Source organism: Cetorhinus maximus, chromosome 29 (genome assembly GCF_964194155.1).
Source record: "Cetorhinus maximus chromosome 29, sCetMax3.hap1.1, whole genome shotgun sequence".
Lineage (NCBI taxonomy): Eukaryota > Metazoa > Chordata > Chondrichthyes > Lamniformes > Cetorhinidae > Cetorhinus > Cetorhinus maximus.
In genome coordinates this window covers 16,495,053-16,513,770 of record NC_135907.1, presented here as the reverse complement: position 1 = coordinate 16,513,770, position 18,718 = coordinate 16,495,053, and the positions used below count along the sequence as shown (strand labels likewise).

General features: G+C 46.8%; 2 protein-coding genes across 3 annotated transcripts in view; both read left to right on the top strand.

Annotated features, from left to right (window-relative positions):
• Positions 1-18,718, top strand: part of LOC144669307 (carnitine O-palmitoyltransferase 1, liver isoform-like) — a 534,090-nt gene that overhangs the window by 314,692 nt on the left and 200,680 nt on the right. The window lies entirely within an intron of this gene.
• The window catches only part of LOC144669504 (uncharacterized), a 39,134-nt gene that overhangs the window by 2,792 nt on the left and 17,624 nt on the right, over positions 1-18,718 (top strand). For both annotated transcript variants that reach the window (XM_078531969.1, XM_078531970.1), the window contains exons 2-3: positions 17,038-17,108; positions 17,852-17,920. In XM_078531969.1, coding sequence (XP_078388095.1) covers positions 17,038-17,108; positions 17,852-17,920 — 140 coding nt within the window. The remainder of the gene's footprint in view (positions 1-17,037; positions 17,109-17,851; positions 17,921-18,718) is intronic.

The window sequence follows — 18,718 nt, the reverse complement described above, 5'->3', positions numbered from 1 at the left end:
GGACTAGTAATCCCAGATACCCACCCGAATATTCTGGGGGCATGGGTTCAAATCCCACCAAGGCAGCTGGTGGAATTTGAATTCGATTAATAAAATCTGGAATATAAAGCAATGATGGTGACTATGAAACTATTGTTTTAAAAACCCATCTGGTTCACTAATGTCCTTTAGGGAAGGAAATCTGCCGTCCTTACCTGGTCTGGCCTACATGTGACTCCAGACCCACAGCAATGTGGTTGACTCTTGACTGCCCTCTGAAATGGCCTAGCAAGCCACTCAGTTCAAGGGCAATTAGGGATGGGCAACAAATGCTGCCTTTGCTAGTGACGCCCACATCCCTTGGAAAAATAAAGAAAAGTCATTGAATACTTTTAATGCAGGGGTAGATAAATGTTTGGCAAGGGAGTCAAAGGTTACCAGGGGCAGGCGGAATAAGGAGTTGAGGCCACAGTCAGATCAGCCATGAGTTTATTGAATGTGGAGCAGGCTCAAGAGGCCTAGTGGCCCACTCCTGCTCCTAATTCATATGTTTGTATGTATTTTTGTATGGTTTGTGTGTAGCGCTAATGTCACAGGACTAGTAATCCAGAGATCTGGGCTAATGCTATGGGGATAAGATTTCAAAGCTGGGGAAATTTAAATTCAATTAATAAAATTGGGAATGGAAAGCCAGTCTCAGTAATGGTGACCATGAAACTATCATCAAATGTTGTAAAATCCCATGTAATTCACTAATGCCTCTTTAGGGAAGAATATCTGCCATCCATACCTGGTTTGGCCTACACATGACTCCAGACCCACAGCAATGTGGTTGACTCTTAAGTACCCTCTGAACAAGGGCAGTTAGGGATGGGCAATAAATGCTGGCCTAGCCAGTGACACCCGCATCTCGTGAACAAATTGAAAAAAACTTATAGTAACAGGCTCGCTGAAATGAGATTGCATTCAATGCCTTTCATCAGGGTCCATTCAAAGGGGTTAAAATCTTGCAGGATGCAACAGCATTGAAAGTTCACCCCTTTTAACTACAACTCACTCTCAATCTCCACTCAACTTCTCCCAGCACAGGTTAGGTGGGCCGAGTGGCCGCCTTCTGTGCTGTATCATTCTACGATATTCCGGAAATCACTGCAACCTTGTTGTTGGCTGTTGGAACCTAATAGCATGCATTTTTACATGGCTGAAGGACCTATCAAGGCTCTTCCTCATTACAGCACTGCCAGAGGTGTTATCTTTCCAAGGAGATGTTTAAGTCAAGGTCCTCTCAGGTAGACGTGAAAAATTCCATGACGCTATTGGAAGAAGGGACAGTCATAACCCAGATATCCTTCAACCAACACCACTAAAACCGGATCAGCTCTGGTCAGTTTCCCATTTCAGTGAACTCCTAAAGTGATAGACATAGGAGCTCTAAAGAAATTTAGGGATCCATGCACATAAATCATTAAAATGCCGTGGAGTGGTACGGAAAATACAGAGGGGTGGAATAGAAGTGGGGGTAGATAGGGGAGATGGTGGCATAGTGGTATTGTCACTGGACTAGTAAGCCAGAGGCTCAGGCTAATGCTTTGGGTATGTAGGTTCAAATCCCACCACAGGTGATGTAGAATTCAGTTAACAAAATATGGAATTGGAAGTTAGTCTCAGTAATGGTGACCATGAAACTACCACCAATTATCATTAAAAACCCATCTGGTTCACTAATGTCCTTTAGGGAAGGAAATCTGCTGTCCTTACCTGGTCTGGCTCCAGACCCACAGCAAGTGGCTGACTCTTAACCACTATCACTCAGTTCAAGGGCAATTAGGGATAGGCAACAAATGTTGACCTTGCCAATGACACCCACATCCCATGAAAGAATAAAGGGGAACTTATGTCACAGCTATACAAAGCCCTGGATCACAACTCAAGTACCATGTTCAGTTTTGGGCTCCGCATCATAGGAAAAGGATATTGGTCATGAGAGAGTTACAATGTATGTTTGCCCGAACAGTACCTGGGTTAGATTTCGAGGAGTGATTACACAAAATAGAGTTGTACTTCCTGGAATTTAGAAAGTTAAGGGTGATTTGAGTCAAGTTTTCAAGATATTAAGGGGGACAGATAGGGCAGAGGGGAACTATTTCTGCTGTTGTTGGGGTGGGGGGGAGGGGTGGATGGTCTAGGATGAGGGGGCATAGTTTGAAAAATCGAACCAGACCTTTCAGGAGTGAAATCAGGAAACGCTTCTACACACAAAGGCCAGAGTTTTAGGTCCCGCAGGTGCGCCTGACCCATCCGGCTGCGAAATAGCACAAGGTGACATCAGGCAAGCGTCCCAATGTCATCGCACACTCGCACGATATCTCGCTTGGCAGGCGCGCGCAGCAGTCAGAAGCGCGCCCACCGACAATGAAGCGGGTAATTAAGCCCATTGAGGAAGGAATTTGAAAGCGATTTTTTTTTTGTGGCCCCGTCCGCTTTTACGGCTGGCGGACTGGCCAAACTCCCAGGCGGCCTTCACGTTTTTGCTCAAACCTCGATCCAGGGCGGGATGAAATCTCTGTGGGGGAAACAAAAGAAAAAAGAGATATCTGGGGACCGGTTTTTTTTTTAATATGAGATGCTTTCAGGCGCTTGATTGTGCTGCACGGACGTGTTTTGCAGCATTTTTGTCGTTCCGTTTACCCCGTCTGCCTTCAGGGAGCTCAGTGGAAGCGCTCACCAGTTAATCGGCCAGCCAGCGTGAAATCAGGGTCAGGGGCCCCATTTCCCACCCGCTCCCAGGCCCGCCAATCACGCCCGGAAAATTCAGGCCAAAGGCAGAAGTTTGAAACTTTCTTCTTCAATTGTTAATTTTATTGCTGATGGATTTTTTTTTGTCAGTTAAAGGTATTAAGGGAAATGGGGCAAAGGTTAGGAGTTGTGCCGCAGATCACCATGATCTCATTGAATGGCAGAACAGGATCATAGGGGTTGCTGCTATGTTATCGCATTGCTGTCTGTGGTGGTGGTTAGTTACAGTTCACTCAGGGAGTGCAGGTTGCTATGGCAACATATATTTTTACATGCACGTAGTAGTCACAAGAAATGGGAGCAGGAGTAGATCAGCCTGAGCATTGGTGTGTATTTGGCCACATTCCTTGACCATACAAGCTCTGGGGTGGGACTTGAACCCAGAGCCTCTAGCTGAGAAGCGACCCATTGCGCCACAAGGCCTCATTGCTGCTAGTAGGGCCTTGCAAATGTGACTTCAGAGTGCCCGTGCTTCAAATAGCCTTAAAAAGCTTTGGGGTGCCCCAAGGAAGGAAAGGCATTAGGTAAATGAAAGTTCTTTCTATTTTTCGACAAAAACAGTCTGAACCAACAGCACTTGTACGTGTCTACCTAGGAACAAAGGAATTGCCCAATAAAAAAATGAACAAAGTCCATCTAGTTCGCCTTTTACCATTCTTTTAGAGACATGATTCAACGATAATAGAGTTGTTGATTAATCACTGCAATCAATCTCTATCAATGAGTCTACAACACAGACCCCTAGGCATGAGGGGGTATTTTTACGGTGGCGATGAGGGTCATACTCACTGGCGGGAGGGCTGCATAGTGAGAGACCCATGCTGCCTTCTTTGGGGAAGGCCCACTGCATTAAAGGTGAAACAGGCACCATAACAAGCCACCAGCCGGCCTTCCGCAGGATCAGGACCCCAAGGGTGGAAGCCCTGTCCCTCGAGAGCTGCTGGCCAATCGGAGACCAGCAGCTCTCCTGCTCATCAGTGCCACCATGGAGGTGGTGGCTGCTGCTGGAATTACACCCACTGGAGGTCCAGGAATGAGGAGTGACCCAGGCCATAGGTAGGTGATGGTGGGAGGGGTTCTGCGAGGTGGAGGGGGTAGGGGGGGTCATAGGGAAAGGGGCATAGGTGGGTTCAGCAGCAAGGGCAAGGGTTTGACTCTCAGTGGGGACCCCCCTTCCTGGGATGTTGGGACCCTCAAACAGGCACTGAGAGCATTTGAATGAGGGACCCACCCCCCAGAGACCACAAGCAACCTGCACTTGCCATTCTCCCCACGTGGCGAGCCCCCTGCCCGCTGCTGGATTAAAACCAGCAGTAGCAGGATGAGGCTTGTAAGCGGGCATTAATTGCTGACTTAAGGGCCTCAACTGGTGGCAGGGCAGGAAGGCAGTCCAAACGCCTTCCCACCCTGGACTTAATCGAAGTGAAGGCAGGAAGGTGGCACGGTCCCAACCCACCACCATCCCGCTGAATTAAATGCCCTCCCCACCTCCAAACCTGCCTCAGGGGAGGGCGTAAAATACTGCCCCTAAATCCCTGCTGGTGGAGAACTTAGGGAGGCGTACGCCCAGAGTTACCTGTTGCGTCCAAGCTCGACTCACCACCACACCATGTCCCAAAATGCTCACACTGTAAAGTGTGTGATCTTCTGAAACAAGTGAAGCTCCACAGGGAACCTGGTCCATAGATTATTCAGTCACCCACTGCAATATCGATTCTGCAGATTCTTTAAGAATTCACCCCTTCTAGTGCAGGTCAGATCTAGTTTTACTATTCTGGATAAGGTGAAATAACTTGTTGTGGACAACATTATCCAGTCCCAGTAGAATCCTAAAATCAGCTGACCTATCCCCTCTTAACCCTCTCTTTTCCAGTGAGAACATGTACAGTACACAGCGAGGAAGAGCTATTGATTCATCCTCCTCTTTATATGTATTTATGTTCCCTGTAGCAATAGACCTGATGTTTGAGAACAGTACCTGCTGATTAGTAATGTGACAGTTGAGTAATGGAATTCACTGTAGGTGTTGAAAATTGCACTGTGCATTTTGTCCACTTGATGCTACCATACACACTTGTACCAGCAGAGGGAGTCCGCTAGGAGTAGATAATAATGGCTCCATGTTTAACTGCTTATGCAGTTCTAATTCTAAATGTCTCTGGCTGAATACATAACTGTTTCTGTCCCAGGAATTTCACACCCACCTGATACAAACAGTGTGTTGTCCATGGGGTATCTGGTTAGGAACGGTTAACTTTCCGCAGTGTATTCTATATTCGGTATTTAAAAATGGAGGACATCAGTCTCTTGAGCAAGCTTCTGCTTTTTCCAAATGGTGAACTTGAGGAACATTTGTGAATGTCTATCCAATCTTCCATCTCAGCGTTGGCTTCACATTTTAACACACTAGTAGGATCCTGGGATAGAACACACCATTAGGGTTCAACAGCATTCCAACATCTTGCATTAATGTAGTGCCTTTAACATCCCAAGGAGCTTCACATTGGAAAGCCTGAGTAAATGTGTTTAGGTGATCTGACCAAAGTTATGGACAAAATATTCATGTGGAGGTTTTTAACGGTTGTTTTGGGAAGGACAACCCAGTTAGGATTGTTCCTCATTATCAGTGAGTGTTGACCCCAACTGGAAATGTGTGTATGCGCGTATGTGTTGTACGTCTGTGTCGGTGTGTGTGCACACGCATATGTATGTTCAATGATTGTGTGTGTTGTTTTTTTTTATTCATTAATGGGATGTGGGCGTCACTGGCTAGGCCAGCATTTATTGCCCATCCCTAATTGCCCTTGTTCTGAGGGCATTTAAGAGTCAACCAGGGTCTGAGGTCACATGTAGGCAAAGCCAGGTAAGAATGGCAGGTTTCCTTCCCTAAAGGGCATTAGTGAACCAGATGGGTTTTTACAACAATCGATAATGGCTTCATGGTCAACATTAGACTTTTAATTCCAGTTTTTTTATTGCATTCAAATTTCACCATCTGCCGTGGTGGGATTCGAACTCAGGTCCCCAGAGCATTACCCTGGGTCTCTGGATTACCAGTCCAGCGAATGGCTGTGGGGTATGAGCGTGTGTCTGTCTGAGTACACATGTGCATTGTATGTCAATGTGTGTGTGCACGTGTGTGTATTGTAATTCTGTGTGTGCACATGTGTGTTGTAACTCGGTGTGTGCATGTGTGTGTATTGTATGTCTGTGTGTTCATGCATGTGTGTGTTGTATGTATGTATTTGTGAATAGATGTGGACATGACATGTTGATAGGAATGAATTGACAGACTCCCTGGTAGGATAGTCTGCCAATACACCAATGCCCAGATTCCCACATAGTGAATGGCTGAGGTGTAAGACAGATGGTAGCACCAAATACCTTCAGAAGGGCAACAATTGGAAATATTAGTTTTATTTGCAATGAATATTTCTTTTCGATTATTGGGCAGGCCGGCGACATAGTAAAGGTGCAATGATACTAGTTTATTCAGAGGGTATTGTGAAAATCTGTGCATCACTCAGTCAGTAACCGGGATTCATGGGAGGTGCAGGGCTAGGTAAGTGTAACATGAACATACAAACATACAAATTAAGAGCAGAAGTAGGCCATTCGGCCCTTTGAGCCTGCTCCCCCATTCAATAAGATCGTGGCTGATCTATTTGTGAGTTCCACATTCCTATCTATCCCCAATAGCCTTTGATTCTCTTGCCTGACAAGAATCTATCTACCTCCGCCTTAAAAATGTTCAATGACCCTCCCTCTTCCACCACCTTCCGAGGCAGAGAGTTCCAAAGTACACCTTATACATTATAAAGTATCCTATCTCCCTTTTGGAGATATCCGTACACTGCCTGGTGCCTCTCAGTCCCTCTGTCCCAGGGAGGTGTCTATGGAGCAGAATTTTCACCTCGGTGGGTGCGCACCTGACCCGCTCGAGCGTGAAATGACACGCATTGACGTCGGACGCGCATCCCGACATCAACACGCAGTCGCACGATAATTCAGTCGGCAGCGCGCCCACTAACAATTAAAAGATCTGTTAAGGCCATTAAAGTGTCAATTAAGTAAAATTTTAGCAGCCTTTGCATTTTTTTGGAAATCTCATCCACTGTGCTGTTAGGGAGGGAGTTCTAGGATTTTGACCTAGCGACAGTGAAGGAACGGCGATATATTTCCAAATCAGGATGGTGAGTGGCTTGGAGGGGAACTTCCAGGTGGTGGTGTTCCCATCTATCTGCTGCCCTTGTCCTTCTAGATAGTAGCAGTCATGTGTTTGGAAGGTGCTGCCTAAGGAGCCTTGGTGAATTCCTGCATTGCACACTGTGTTTGGTGGTGTTGGGGGTGAATGTTGAAGGTGGTGCTAATTAAGCAGGCTGTTTTGTCCTGTATGGTGTCAAGCTTCTTGAGTGTTGTTGGAGCTGCACTCATCCAGGCAAGTGGGGAGTATTCCATCACACTCCTGACTTGTGCCTTGTAGATGGTGGACAGGCTTTACAGAGTCAGGAGGTGAGTTACTCACTGCAGAATTCCTTGACCCTGACCTGCTTTTGTAGCCATAGTATTTATATGTCCAGTTCAATTTCTGGTCAATGGTAACTCCCAGGATGTTGATAGTGGGGGATTCAGTGATGGTAATGCCATTGAATGTCAAGGGGCGATGGTTATATTCTCTCTTGTTGGAGCTGGTCTTTGCCTGGCATTTGTGTGGCATGAATATTACTTGCCACTTGTCAGCCCAAGCCTGGATATTGTCCAGGTCTTGCTGAATTTGGACATGGACTGCTTCAGTATCTGAGGAGTCGTGAATGATGCTGAACATTGTGCAATCATCAGCGAACATCCCCACTTCTGACCTTATGATGGAAGGAAGGTCATTGATGAAACAGCTGAAGATGGTTGGGCCGAGGACACTACCCTGAGGAACCTACAGTGATGTCCTGGAACTGAGATGACTGACCTCCAGCAACCACAACCATCTTCCTTTGTGCTTGGTATGACTCCAACCAGCGGAGAGTTTTCCCTCTAATTCCCTTGACTCCAGGTTTGCTGGGGCTCCCTGATGCCACACTCAATCAAATGCTGCCTTGATGTCAAGGGCAGTCACTCTCACCTCACCTCTGGAGTTCAGTTCTTTTGTCCATGTTTGATCCAAGGCTGTAATGAGGTCAGGAGCTGAGTGGCCCTGGCGGAACCCAAACTGAGCATCAATGAGTAGGTTATTGCTAAGCAAGTGCCACTTAATAGCATTATTTATGACCCCTTCCATCACTTTACTTATGACTGAGAGTAGACTGATGAGGTGTCAATTGGCTGGGTTGGATTTGTCCTGCTTTTTGTGTACAGGATGTACCTGGGCAAGTTTTCACATTGCCAGGTAGATGGCTGTGCTGTAGCTGTACTGGAACAGCTTGGCCAGGGGCGCGGCAAGTTCTGGAGCACAAGTTTTCACTACTATTGCCAGAATATTGTCAGGACCCATAGCCTTTGTGCTATCCAGTGCCTTCAGCTGTTTCTTGATATCATGTGGAGTGAATTGAATTGGCTGAAGACTGGCATCTGTAATGCTGGGGACCTCCAGGTGAGGCCAAGATGGATCATCCACTTGGCACTTCTGCCTGAAGATTATCACAAATGCTTTTGCACTGATGTGCTGGGCTCCTCCATCATTGAGGATGGGGATATTTGTGGAGCTTCCTCCTCCAGTGAGCTGTTTAATTGTCCACCACCATTCATGACTGGATGTGGCAGAACTGCAGAGCTAATTTGCTTAGCTCTGTCTCTCACTTGCTGCTTATGCTGTTTGACACTCAAGTAGTCCTGTGTTGTAGCTTCACCAGGTTGACACCTCATTTTTGGGTATGCCTGGTGCTGCTCCTGGCATGCCCTCCTGCACTCTTCACTGAACCAGGGTTGATCCCCTGGCTTGATGGTAATGGTAGAGTGGGGGATATGCTGGGCCATGAGGTTACAGATTGTTTTTGAGTACAATTCTGCTGCTGCTGATGGCCCACAGCACCTCATGGTTGCCCAGTCTTGAGTTGCTAGATCTGTTTGAAATCTATCTATTTAGCACAGTGGTAGTGCCACACAACATGATGGAGGGTATCCTCAATGTGAAGACGGGATTTTATCTCCACAAAGACTGTGCGGTGGTCACTCCTACCGATACTGTCATGGACAGATGCATCTGCGGCAGGCAGTTTGGTGAGGATGAGGTCAAATATGTTTTTCCCTCTTGTTGGTTCCCTCACCACCTGCCGCAGACCCAGTCTAGCAGCTATGTCCTTTAGGACTCGGCCAGCTCGGTCAGTAATGGTGTTACCGAGCCACTCTTGGTGATTAAAGTCCCCCACCCAGAGTACATTCTGCTCCCTTGTCACCCTCGGTGCTTCCTCCCAGTTGTGTTCAACATGGAGGAGCACTGATTCATCAGCTGATTGTGTGGGGGGTTGGGGGGTGTGGATGGCTTGTGGGGGGTGGTGGGTGGGTGCAGTACGTGGTAATCTTTAGGGGGTTTCCTTGCCCATGTTTGACCTGATGCCATGAGACTTCAGGGGGTCCAGAGTCGATGTTGAGGACTCTCAGGGCAACTCCCTCCTGACTGTTTACCACTGTGCTGCCACCTCTGCTGGGTCTGTCCTGCCAGTGGGACAGGACATACCCAGGGATGGTGATGGTGGTTTCTGGGACATTGTCTGTAAAGTATGATTCTATGAGTATGACTATGTCAGGCTGTTGCTTGACTAGTCTGTGAGACAGCTCTCCCAATTTTGGCACAAGCCCCCAGATGTTAGTAAGGAGGACTTTGCAGGGTTGATAGGGCTGAGTTTGCTGTTGTCGGTTCCGGTGCCGAGGTCAATGCTGGGTGGTCCATCCGGTTTCATTCCTTGTAGGCTTTTTAGTGGTTTGATACAACTGAATGGCTTGCTAGGCCATTTCAGAGGGCATTTAAAAGTCAACCACATTGCTGTGGGTCTGGAGTCACATGTAGGCCAGACCAGATGGCAGATGAACCAGATGGGTTTTTAATGACAATGGTTTCATGGTCATCATTAGACTTAATTCCAGATTTTTATTGAATTCAAATTCAAACCCGAGTCCCTACAGCAATAACCTGGGCCTCTGGAACATTAGTCCAGTGACTGTACCACCACACCACGGCCTCCTGCCTGGTGTCTCTCAGCCCCTCTCCCTCTGGGAGATATCTGTACACTGCCTGGTGTCTCTCAGTCCCTCCTCTCTCTCAGGGAGATATCTGTACACTGCCTGGTGTCTCTCAGTCCCTCTCTCTCAGGGAGATATCTTTACACTGCCTAGTGTCTCTCAGTCCCTCTCGCTCAGGGAGATATCTGTACACTGCCTGATGTCTCTCAGTCCCTCTCTCTCAGGGAGATATCTGTACACTGCCTGATGTCTCTCAGTCCCTCTCTCTTAGGGAGATATCTGTACACTGCCTGGTGTCTCTCAGTCCCTCCTCTCTCTCAGGGAGATATCTGTACACTGACTGGTGTCTCTCAGTCCCCTCTCTCTCTCAGGGAGATATCTGTATACTGACTGGTGTCTCTCAGTCCCCTCTCTCTCTCAGGGAGATATCTGTACACTGCCTGGTGTCTCTCAGTCCCTCTCTCTCAGGGAGATATCTTTACACTGCCTAGTGTCTCTCAGTCCTTCTCGCTCAGGCAGATATCTGTACACTGCCTGGTGTCTCTCAGTCCCTCTCTCTTAGGGAGATATCTGTACACTGCCTGGTGTCTCTCAGTCCCTCTCTCTCAGGGAGATATCTGTACACTGCCTGATGTCTCTCAGTCCCTCTCTCTCAGGGAGATATCTGTACACTGCCTGATGTCTCTCAGTCCCTCTCTCTTAGGGAGATATCTGTACACTGCATGATGTCTCTCAGTCCCTCTCTCTCAGGGAGATATCTGTACACTGCCCAGTGTCTCTCAGTCCCTCTCTCTTAGGGAGATATCTGTACACTGCCTGATGTCTCTCAGTCCCTCTCTCTTAGGGAGATATCTGTACACTGCCTGATGTCTCTCAGTCCCTCTCTCTCAGGGAGATATCTGTACACTGCCTGGTGTCTCTCAGTCCCTCTCTCTCAGGGAGATATCTGTACACTGCATGATGTCTCTCAGTCCCTCTCTCTCAGTGAGATATCTTTACACTGCCTGGTGTCTCTCAGTCCCTCTCCCTCTGGGAGATATCTGTACACTGCCTGATGTTTCTCAGTCCCTCTCTCTTAGGGAGATATCTGTACACTGCCCGATGTCTCTCAGTCCCTCTCTCTCAGAGAGATATCTGTACCCCGACTGGTGTCTCTCAGTCCCTCTCTCTCAGGGAGATATCTGTACACTGCCTGGTGTCTCTCAGCCCCTCTACCTGGTGCCAGTGAAGCTCAGCTTAGGCTTGAGGAACAGCACATCACCTTTCGGTGAGGCACTTTCGAGCCTGCCGGACTCAACATTGAGTTCAACAATTTCAGCTGATAACCACTGCCCCCAGGAACTGTGGGCGATGATTCTGATTTTCACATTTACACCTCCTCTAGACGCAACTTCTGTTTCTTTACTTACCCCGCTACCTTTTCTTTTAGCCTCGTGCCACCAACCCTTTTGTCATTTAATCTCTCCTGCCCTCCACTGAGCTTCCCTCCTCTGTTCTTTAACTCCCCCTTGCCTCTGGACTTGCCTCAATCGAGTTGCATCTCTAACTTTTTTCCCGTTCTGAGGAAAGACCATCGGCCTGAAACGCTAACTCTGTTTCCCTCTCCACTGGTGCTTCCTGACCTGCTGAATACTTTTATTTTAAAATACAACATTTTGTTTAGGAGATAAAATGAAAACTGCACGGTGGTAAATAGCAGATAGCTCGCAGCCTGGAGTAGGTTAACACAGGGGCTCCATTTTGTCAAATAACTCATAACACACAAACTGGATGATGTCAAATATAAAATAACATCTAATTTGGAGTATCAGAATAACACACAGGCAGGAGTAGATTACCAACAGGAATGAGTTAACAATTACCCTGCAACGAATGAACACATATACCATCAAAACGCAAAAGAGTTATCCCTAGCCTAATGAGGATGTCAGCGCTCCTTGCCTATGTTCATGAGGGCCCTAAGGCCTGTTAAACACCTTCCTGGCACATTAGATGGCACTGAGGAGTTCAGGCCTACCTCAAACAGGCTTTGCAGCTGCAAAATTCCAGTGCGATACCAAGGCCAGGACTTTTCAGTCGGCCTGCAGGGGTGGGCCCCACACGCCGGAACGTAAAATGACGCGTGATGATGTCGGGCGTGCGTTCCTAATGTCATCGCGCTATCTCGCAATATTTCGTTCGGCGGGCGCGTGCCAGAGTCACGCCCGCCGATAGTTAAAAGGCCTATTAAGGCCATTAACAAAGTAATTAAGTTCAACTTTACCCTTACGGTTGGCGGGCGGTGAAAAGGCCAAGCGGCCTTTACGTTTTTTAGGAAACCTCATCCACGAGCGGGATGAGGTTTCCTAAAGCTTTTACATCTTAAATAAAAAGTTTCTATGAAAGATAAAAACCTGTCCCATCTGGTGTGACACAGTCATTCGAGGGGACACGTTTCATCAAATTTTCATTGTTTTTATTTATTTTTTTAACAATCGCTCCAATCTCCCTGAGGCAGCTCCGTGCCTCGGGGAGATTGAAGCGTTCTTTCACGCGCGTGCGCGAAAGAGCGCTGGACCCGACTCTCTCTCCTCCCACCGCTCAGCGCTAGCGCTTGCGTATTACGCTGGGTGGGCCTTAGTTGGCCTGCCCGCGTAAAATGGGGGGTGTGGAGCCGATCGTGGGCAGCGGTCAGCTCCGCAGCCACCCCTGCCCCCTCCCACTGAGCCCACCCGATGCGGGGACGGAGTGCTGCACTGTCAGAGGTGCCGTGTTTCAGGTGAGATGCTAAGTCCATCTACCTGCACGGGTGGATGTAGGCAATCCCATGGCACCATTTCAAAGAAAAGCAGGCGAGTTTTCCCTGGTGTCCTGGCCAAAATTTACCCCTCATTCCACATCACAAAAATCAGATTATCCGGCGATTATCGCGTTGCTGTGTGTGGGAGCTTGCTGTGCACAAATTGGCTGCCGTGTTTCCTACTTTACAACAGCGACGACACCTCAAAAGTACTTCATCGGCTGCAAATTGGGGCATCCTGTGGTTGTGAAAGGTGCTATATAAATGCAGGTCTTTCTTTCTTTTCAAACATAGGCATTTTACAAATAGTTGCCCTTAAGGGGACCGCTGAAGGAAAATGCCAAATAATAGATCTATTTTTCAAACGTACTTTAATACAAAGGCTTAAAGAGTTCGTCTTCGAGATTCACAGCACCACGGCCACCATGCAAGTTCAGGATTCCAGCGTTTCCCCGGCCCGTCACGTGTCAACTCTTGCGGACATAAACCAACGGCTTTTTGTCAGAAGTTGTCCGCGTGCAGCTCCGGAAGCTTCCCTTGTGCGCAGTGTGTGAACTTGGGAGGGGGGGGTTACCATGGTAACATTGCAGGCCTTCGTGAAAGACATGCGAAGGTTGGGAGATGACGTGGGTCCACATTGACCACCAGTTGCTGACCAAAGGCTAAAGGGATTGACCAATCGCCCGACCATAAGAATCGGCTACAACAGGACATAGGGACACTAGTGGAACCGGGCAGACAAATGGCTGATGGGCTTTCACACAGAGAAGTGAGAGGTGAAGCATTTTGGCAGAAGGGGTGAGGAGAGTCAATATAGACTCAATGGCGCAACTCTTAAAAAGTGTGCAGGGTCAGAGGGACCTGGGCTTCATGTGCATTGACCTTTGAAAGTGCCAGGACTTAATGAGAGAGTGGTTAACAAAGCAGATGGCACATTGGGCTTCATAAATAGAGGCATTGAATGCAAGAGCAGAGAAATTATGCTGAACCTTTCTAAAGCTCTGATTAAACCACAACTGGAGTATTGCGACCAGTTCTGGTCACCCACTTTAGGAAGGATGTATCCTTGAGAGGGTGCAGAGGAGATTTACCAGAATGGCTCCATGAATGGGAAGGGTTTCAGTTACAAAGTTATGTTGGAGAAGCTGGGATTGTTCTCCTTGGGGCAAAGGAGGTTGAGGGGAGATTTGATAGAGACGTACAAGGCTATGACAGGTTTAGATAAGATAGACAATGAAAAGCTGTTCCCATTAGCTGATGGGACTAGGAGGACATGGATTTAAGGTCTTGGGTAAGAGATACAGGGGGAGTTGAAGAAGAACTTTTTTATATAATGATAATGACCTGGAACTCCCTATGAGGGTAGTGGAAATGAAGAATGCTAATGATTTCAAAAGGAAATTGGATGGACACTTGAAGGAAATAAACGTGCAGGGCTATGGAAATCAAGCGGGGGAGTGGGACTGACCAGGTTGCTCTGGGGCCAGCCAGCAAGGACTCGATGGGCTGAATGGTCTCCCTCTGTGCCGTAAATGACTCAATGACATTTCTTCTGAATTCATGAGGCTATACTTGTGGGACAAAAGAGTTGATCATCTCCAGTATTACAGGTGCCTGTGTCATGAGAACATAAGACTCTGATTGGCTGAGGTGTTGCCATGGAGAAAGCAGCAGGAGCCAAAGGCTCCCCAAGCTCCTGGGTAATTCAAGAAGGGCTTGACCATATTCCTTTTGTTTGCAGAGAATGGGTCCATGCGAATGAACGTATGTAGCTTCTAGCAAGCGACAATGAGCCATGTTACAAACTGAACTGATTACCCTAAATTGGTTGTTAGTGTAGCTATTAGCGCACTCAGGATTTTTCAGCAAGTGCTGCCCAATCACAGAATCACATCTAACTGCAGACATTTTGTTTTGGATTTTTCAGGCGTGGGCTGGTTGAGTTGAGTATGCTCTGTACTCTGCTCATTACTCTCTGTCTGTTAGATGTGATTCCATGGTTCCTCGTCCAATCAGAGTTGACTTGCCAACAAAATCAGCATCCTTTTCCCCTGTAGTATAAATTTTTATGATTGCTTGAAATTTGGCATTCTTGCTTTTATCCCGATGAGTGCAAGATGAAAAGCTTCAGCAACATGCCTCTCTTTTAGGTAATATTCAAGCTCTGTACCACCAAGTGACAGTTAATGTTGACGGTGTTCCATTCTTCAAATGAAACAAAGACAGAACCAGCATTTATATAGCGCCTTTCATGACTGCAGGATGTCCCAATGTGCTTTGAGCAAGTTAAGCCCTTCTGTAATGTCTCTGCAGCTGATTTGCACACAGCAAGATCCCAACGGCAGCAACAAGGTAATGATCAGACCACCTGTTTCAGTGACATTAATTGAGGGATAAGTATTGGCCGGAATGCCAGGGCCAATGCCCCCGCTGCTCTTTGAAATAGTGGCCATGGGATCTTTACACCCACCTGAGAGGGCACAGGGGGCCGCGGTTTAACGTCTCATACAAAAGATGGTCCTTTCCCTCCCTCCAGTCATGATCAGTTATAGCCAGTAAAACTGCATGTGCACCAATATGCAGCATGGACTTCTGATAAGGAGGGGCATTTGTTGAGTTGTTTGTTCATTATAGAGTACAGCAGAACATTACATGTTGTATATGTTTCAATAAGATCACCTCTCGTTCTTCAAAACTCAAATGGGTATAGGCCCAAATCACTCAATCTTTCCTCAGAAGGGGTTGTCGTCTGGAGAAAGGTTGCTCAGGTTGGGCCTGTGTCCATTGGAGCTTAGAAGAACGAGAGGTGATCTTACTGAAACATAAGAGGAGACACAGTTTAAAAATAAGGGGTCTCCAATTTATGACTGGGACGAGGAGAAAATGTTTCTCTCAGAGAGTCATGCACCTTTGAAACTCTCTTCCCCAGAGAGTGGTGGAGGCAGGCTCAATGCATATTTTTAAGGCAGTGGTAGATAGATTCTTGACCAACAAGTGGGTCAAAGGTTATTGGGGTAGGAGGAATGTGGAAGATGTGGAACCTGTGGGGAAGACTAGAACTAGGGGACATAGTTTAAGAATAAAAGGTCTCCCTTTTAAGACTGAGATGAGGAGAACTTTTCTCTCACTGGAGGTCATTATTATGTGGCATTCTCTTCCCCAGAGAGCAGTGGAGGCTGGGTCATTGAATATATTCAAGGCTGAGTCAGCCAGATTTTCGATCGACAAGGGAGTCAAGAGTTAGGGGGAGGGAGATGGGGTGTCAGGCAGGAAAGTGGAGTTGAGGCCACAATCAAATCAGCCATGATCTTATTAAATGGCAGAGCAGGTTCGAGGGGCTGAATGACCTACTCCTGCTCCTAGTTCTTGTGTCCTGTGCATATTGTAGGGAGTAATTGATTCTTTGTATATTTTTATTTCATGTTATATCTATCGCAAAATGACAGCAGCCAGTCAGAGGTGGTGGAGCTAATCAGAGTGCAGCCCTGGAACAAGTAGTGATGATGTTTAATGGGCCAATTTACACTCAGGACATGAGATCCAGTGATAGTAGTGACTGGTGTCACTAAAATCAAGAAAAATTGTAGCCTTAAAACCAGATGTAATAATTCATTTAAGATAGAATCAGCATGAGACACCTCTTATCTTCAGCGGAGTCCTTCTTGTAGAAGATAATTACATTTTCAGATTTATGTGGTGGTTCATTGCTATTGTGGGAGAATGAAATTTGGTGCAGTGTATTGGAGCTTCTTGAAGCTACAGCATGAAATTTATTTGCATGTTCAACAAGAAATGGTCATTATACATATCGTTGGAAGGATCTAAGGGTTATCCCTCTCACCACATCTGTCTCTATCTGTGGGTTCCTGAGGAGGATACCCTCGACATGCTGATGCAACCTGAGTCTATTATTTTTTTACTCATTCACGGGATGTTGTCTTCACTGGCTGGGCCAGCATTTATTGCCCATCCCTAATTGCCCTGGAGAAGGTGGTGGTGAGCTGCCTTCTTGAACCGCTGCAGTCCCGTGTGGTGTAGGGTGCACCCACTGTGCTGTTAGGGAGGGAGTCCCAGGGTTTTGACCCAGCGAGAGTGAAGGGACGGTGATATATTTCCAAGTCAGGATGGCGATTGGCTTGAAGGGGAACTTCCAGGAGGTGGTGTTCCCATGTGTCTGCTGCCCTTGTCCTTCTAGATGGTAGCGGTCGTGGGTTTGGAAGGTGCTGTCGAAGGAGCCTTGGTGAATTGCTGCAGTGCATCAACTTTCATATGTCTTTTTTATTTAAACCTTTCCTTTTTGTTTTCTTTGGCAGCTGAGGAAGGTGAGGAGGAGGCAGGCGACTACAAAGATGGTTCTCTCTGCAGTTACTGTGCCTTCTGTGAGGTGAGCAACTCTGCAGCAGTGTTTTTGAAGATTGATTGATCCAATTTCTATAGCAGGGTGAGACACAATAGCTGGCTGTATCGGAGAGACAAATAGGGACCGATTCTCTAACTGACAGCCCGAGCACAACATTGGTATTGTGGGTCAACTGCCCATTACAGGAACCACTCATTCCCACTGATCAGGGTCTGCAAGTGAAAGGGCAACTTCCCAATCAACTTTAATTCAATGAGATTTTCATACAATAAGCACTAGAGTAACATATATTTCTCCAGCAACGAGAGACCTTATTCCCCTCTGAAGATAACCAGTCAAGCTCATTATGTGACTCATTTACGCTTACCAGAAGCAACATAAATTCATATGCAGGTTCTCCGCAAACAAAAGGAATATGTTCAAGCTTTGCACTTTTTTTGAATTACCCAGGAGCTTGGGGAACCTATAGTTCCCTATTACTTTCTCCATGGTAACACCTCTGCCAATCAGAGTCGACTTGCCAACCAATCAGCACCTTTTTCTCCTGTTGCATTGTATTGTTGTGATTGTTTGAAATTTGGCATTCTTGCATTTGTCCTGTTGAGTGCAAGACAAAAAAGCTTCAGCAACATGTCTCTCTTTTCAACAATATTCTTCTCTGTTCACCCTGGATTTGAACCTGTATTTCTTTTTGGGTGCTTTTCACCTTCTCTTTTCTTCGACAAGTTTCTTACGTTAAACGCATCACTTTTCTCCTGTTCCCACAGCACTGCAATGAATGTGATAAATGTCCTTGTGAAGAAGAAGACAAGAGTGAGCATTGCGAGGACTGCAAGGTAAGACAGTTCACCTCCCCTTCCATCATAGCAATGCTGGCCAAGGCTCGGTACCAGGAGCGTATTGGGAAGCCGCACTGATGCAGTCCAGGTTTCTATTGAGCAATGTCAGGGGTTAAGTGTACATGTTCCTGGTGGACAAGGCCCCAATTTAGAACTGCACAGCTTGATATTCATACTCGATATCCATTCAGTGTTCTCCAGTTCTTCAATGTGTTTGCATTATTGTTCCCTCCATCTCTATTCCTTCAGTGTGTTTATCCAGTAGCTTCACTCTGGCTATCTCTGTCTTTCTCTGTCTCCAATTTTGAAATGTGTCTATGCCTCCTGTTGTATATTTTATGTGTCGGAGCTACGCAGAGATGACACTGGTTTCTATTTGTGTAACAGGTTTTACTTACGGTGCATTAAATTATCTGCTCCATGCTTCTAGCTCTAGCTTCCAGCTCTTTCTATAGTTTGTTTACCTTTCCCGGAATCCACACCCAGGCTTAACAAATCAAGCCTAGTGAGCATCAATAGTAAACAGACTCACATAATCAAACACAGAACAATTGAACACTATACCTCCATCCCCAGTTCTTCATTGAATCAGAGAATCTTACAGCACAGAAGGAGGCCATTTGGCCCATCGTGCTTGTGTTGGCTCTTTGAAAGAACCATCCAATTGTACCTGTGCCTATGCTCTTTCCCTATAGCTCTGTGGCTTTCTCCCCTTCAAGTAGCGATCCAATTCTCTTTTAAAAGTTATTATTGAATCTACTTTCACTGCCGTTTCAAACCGTGCATCATAGATCA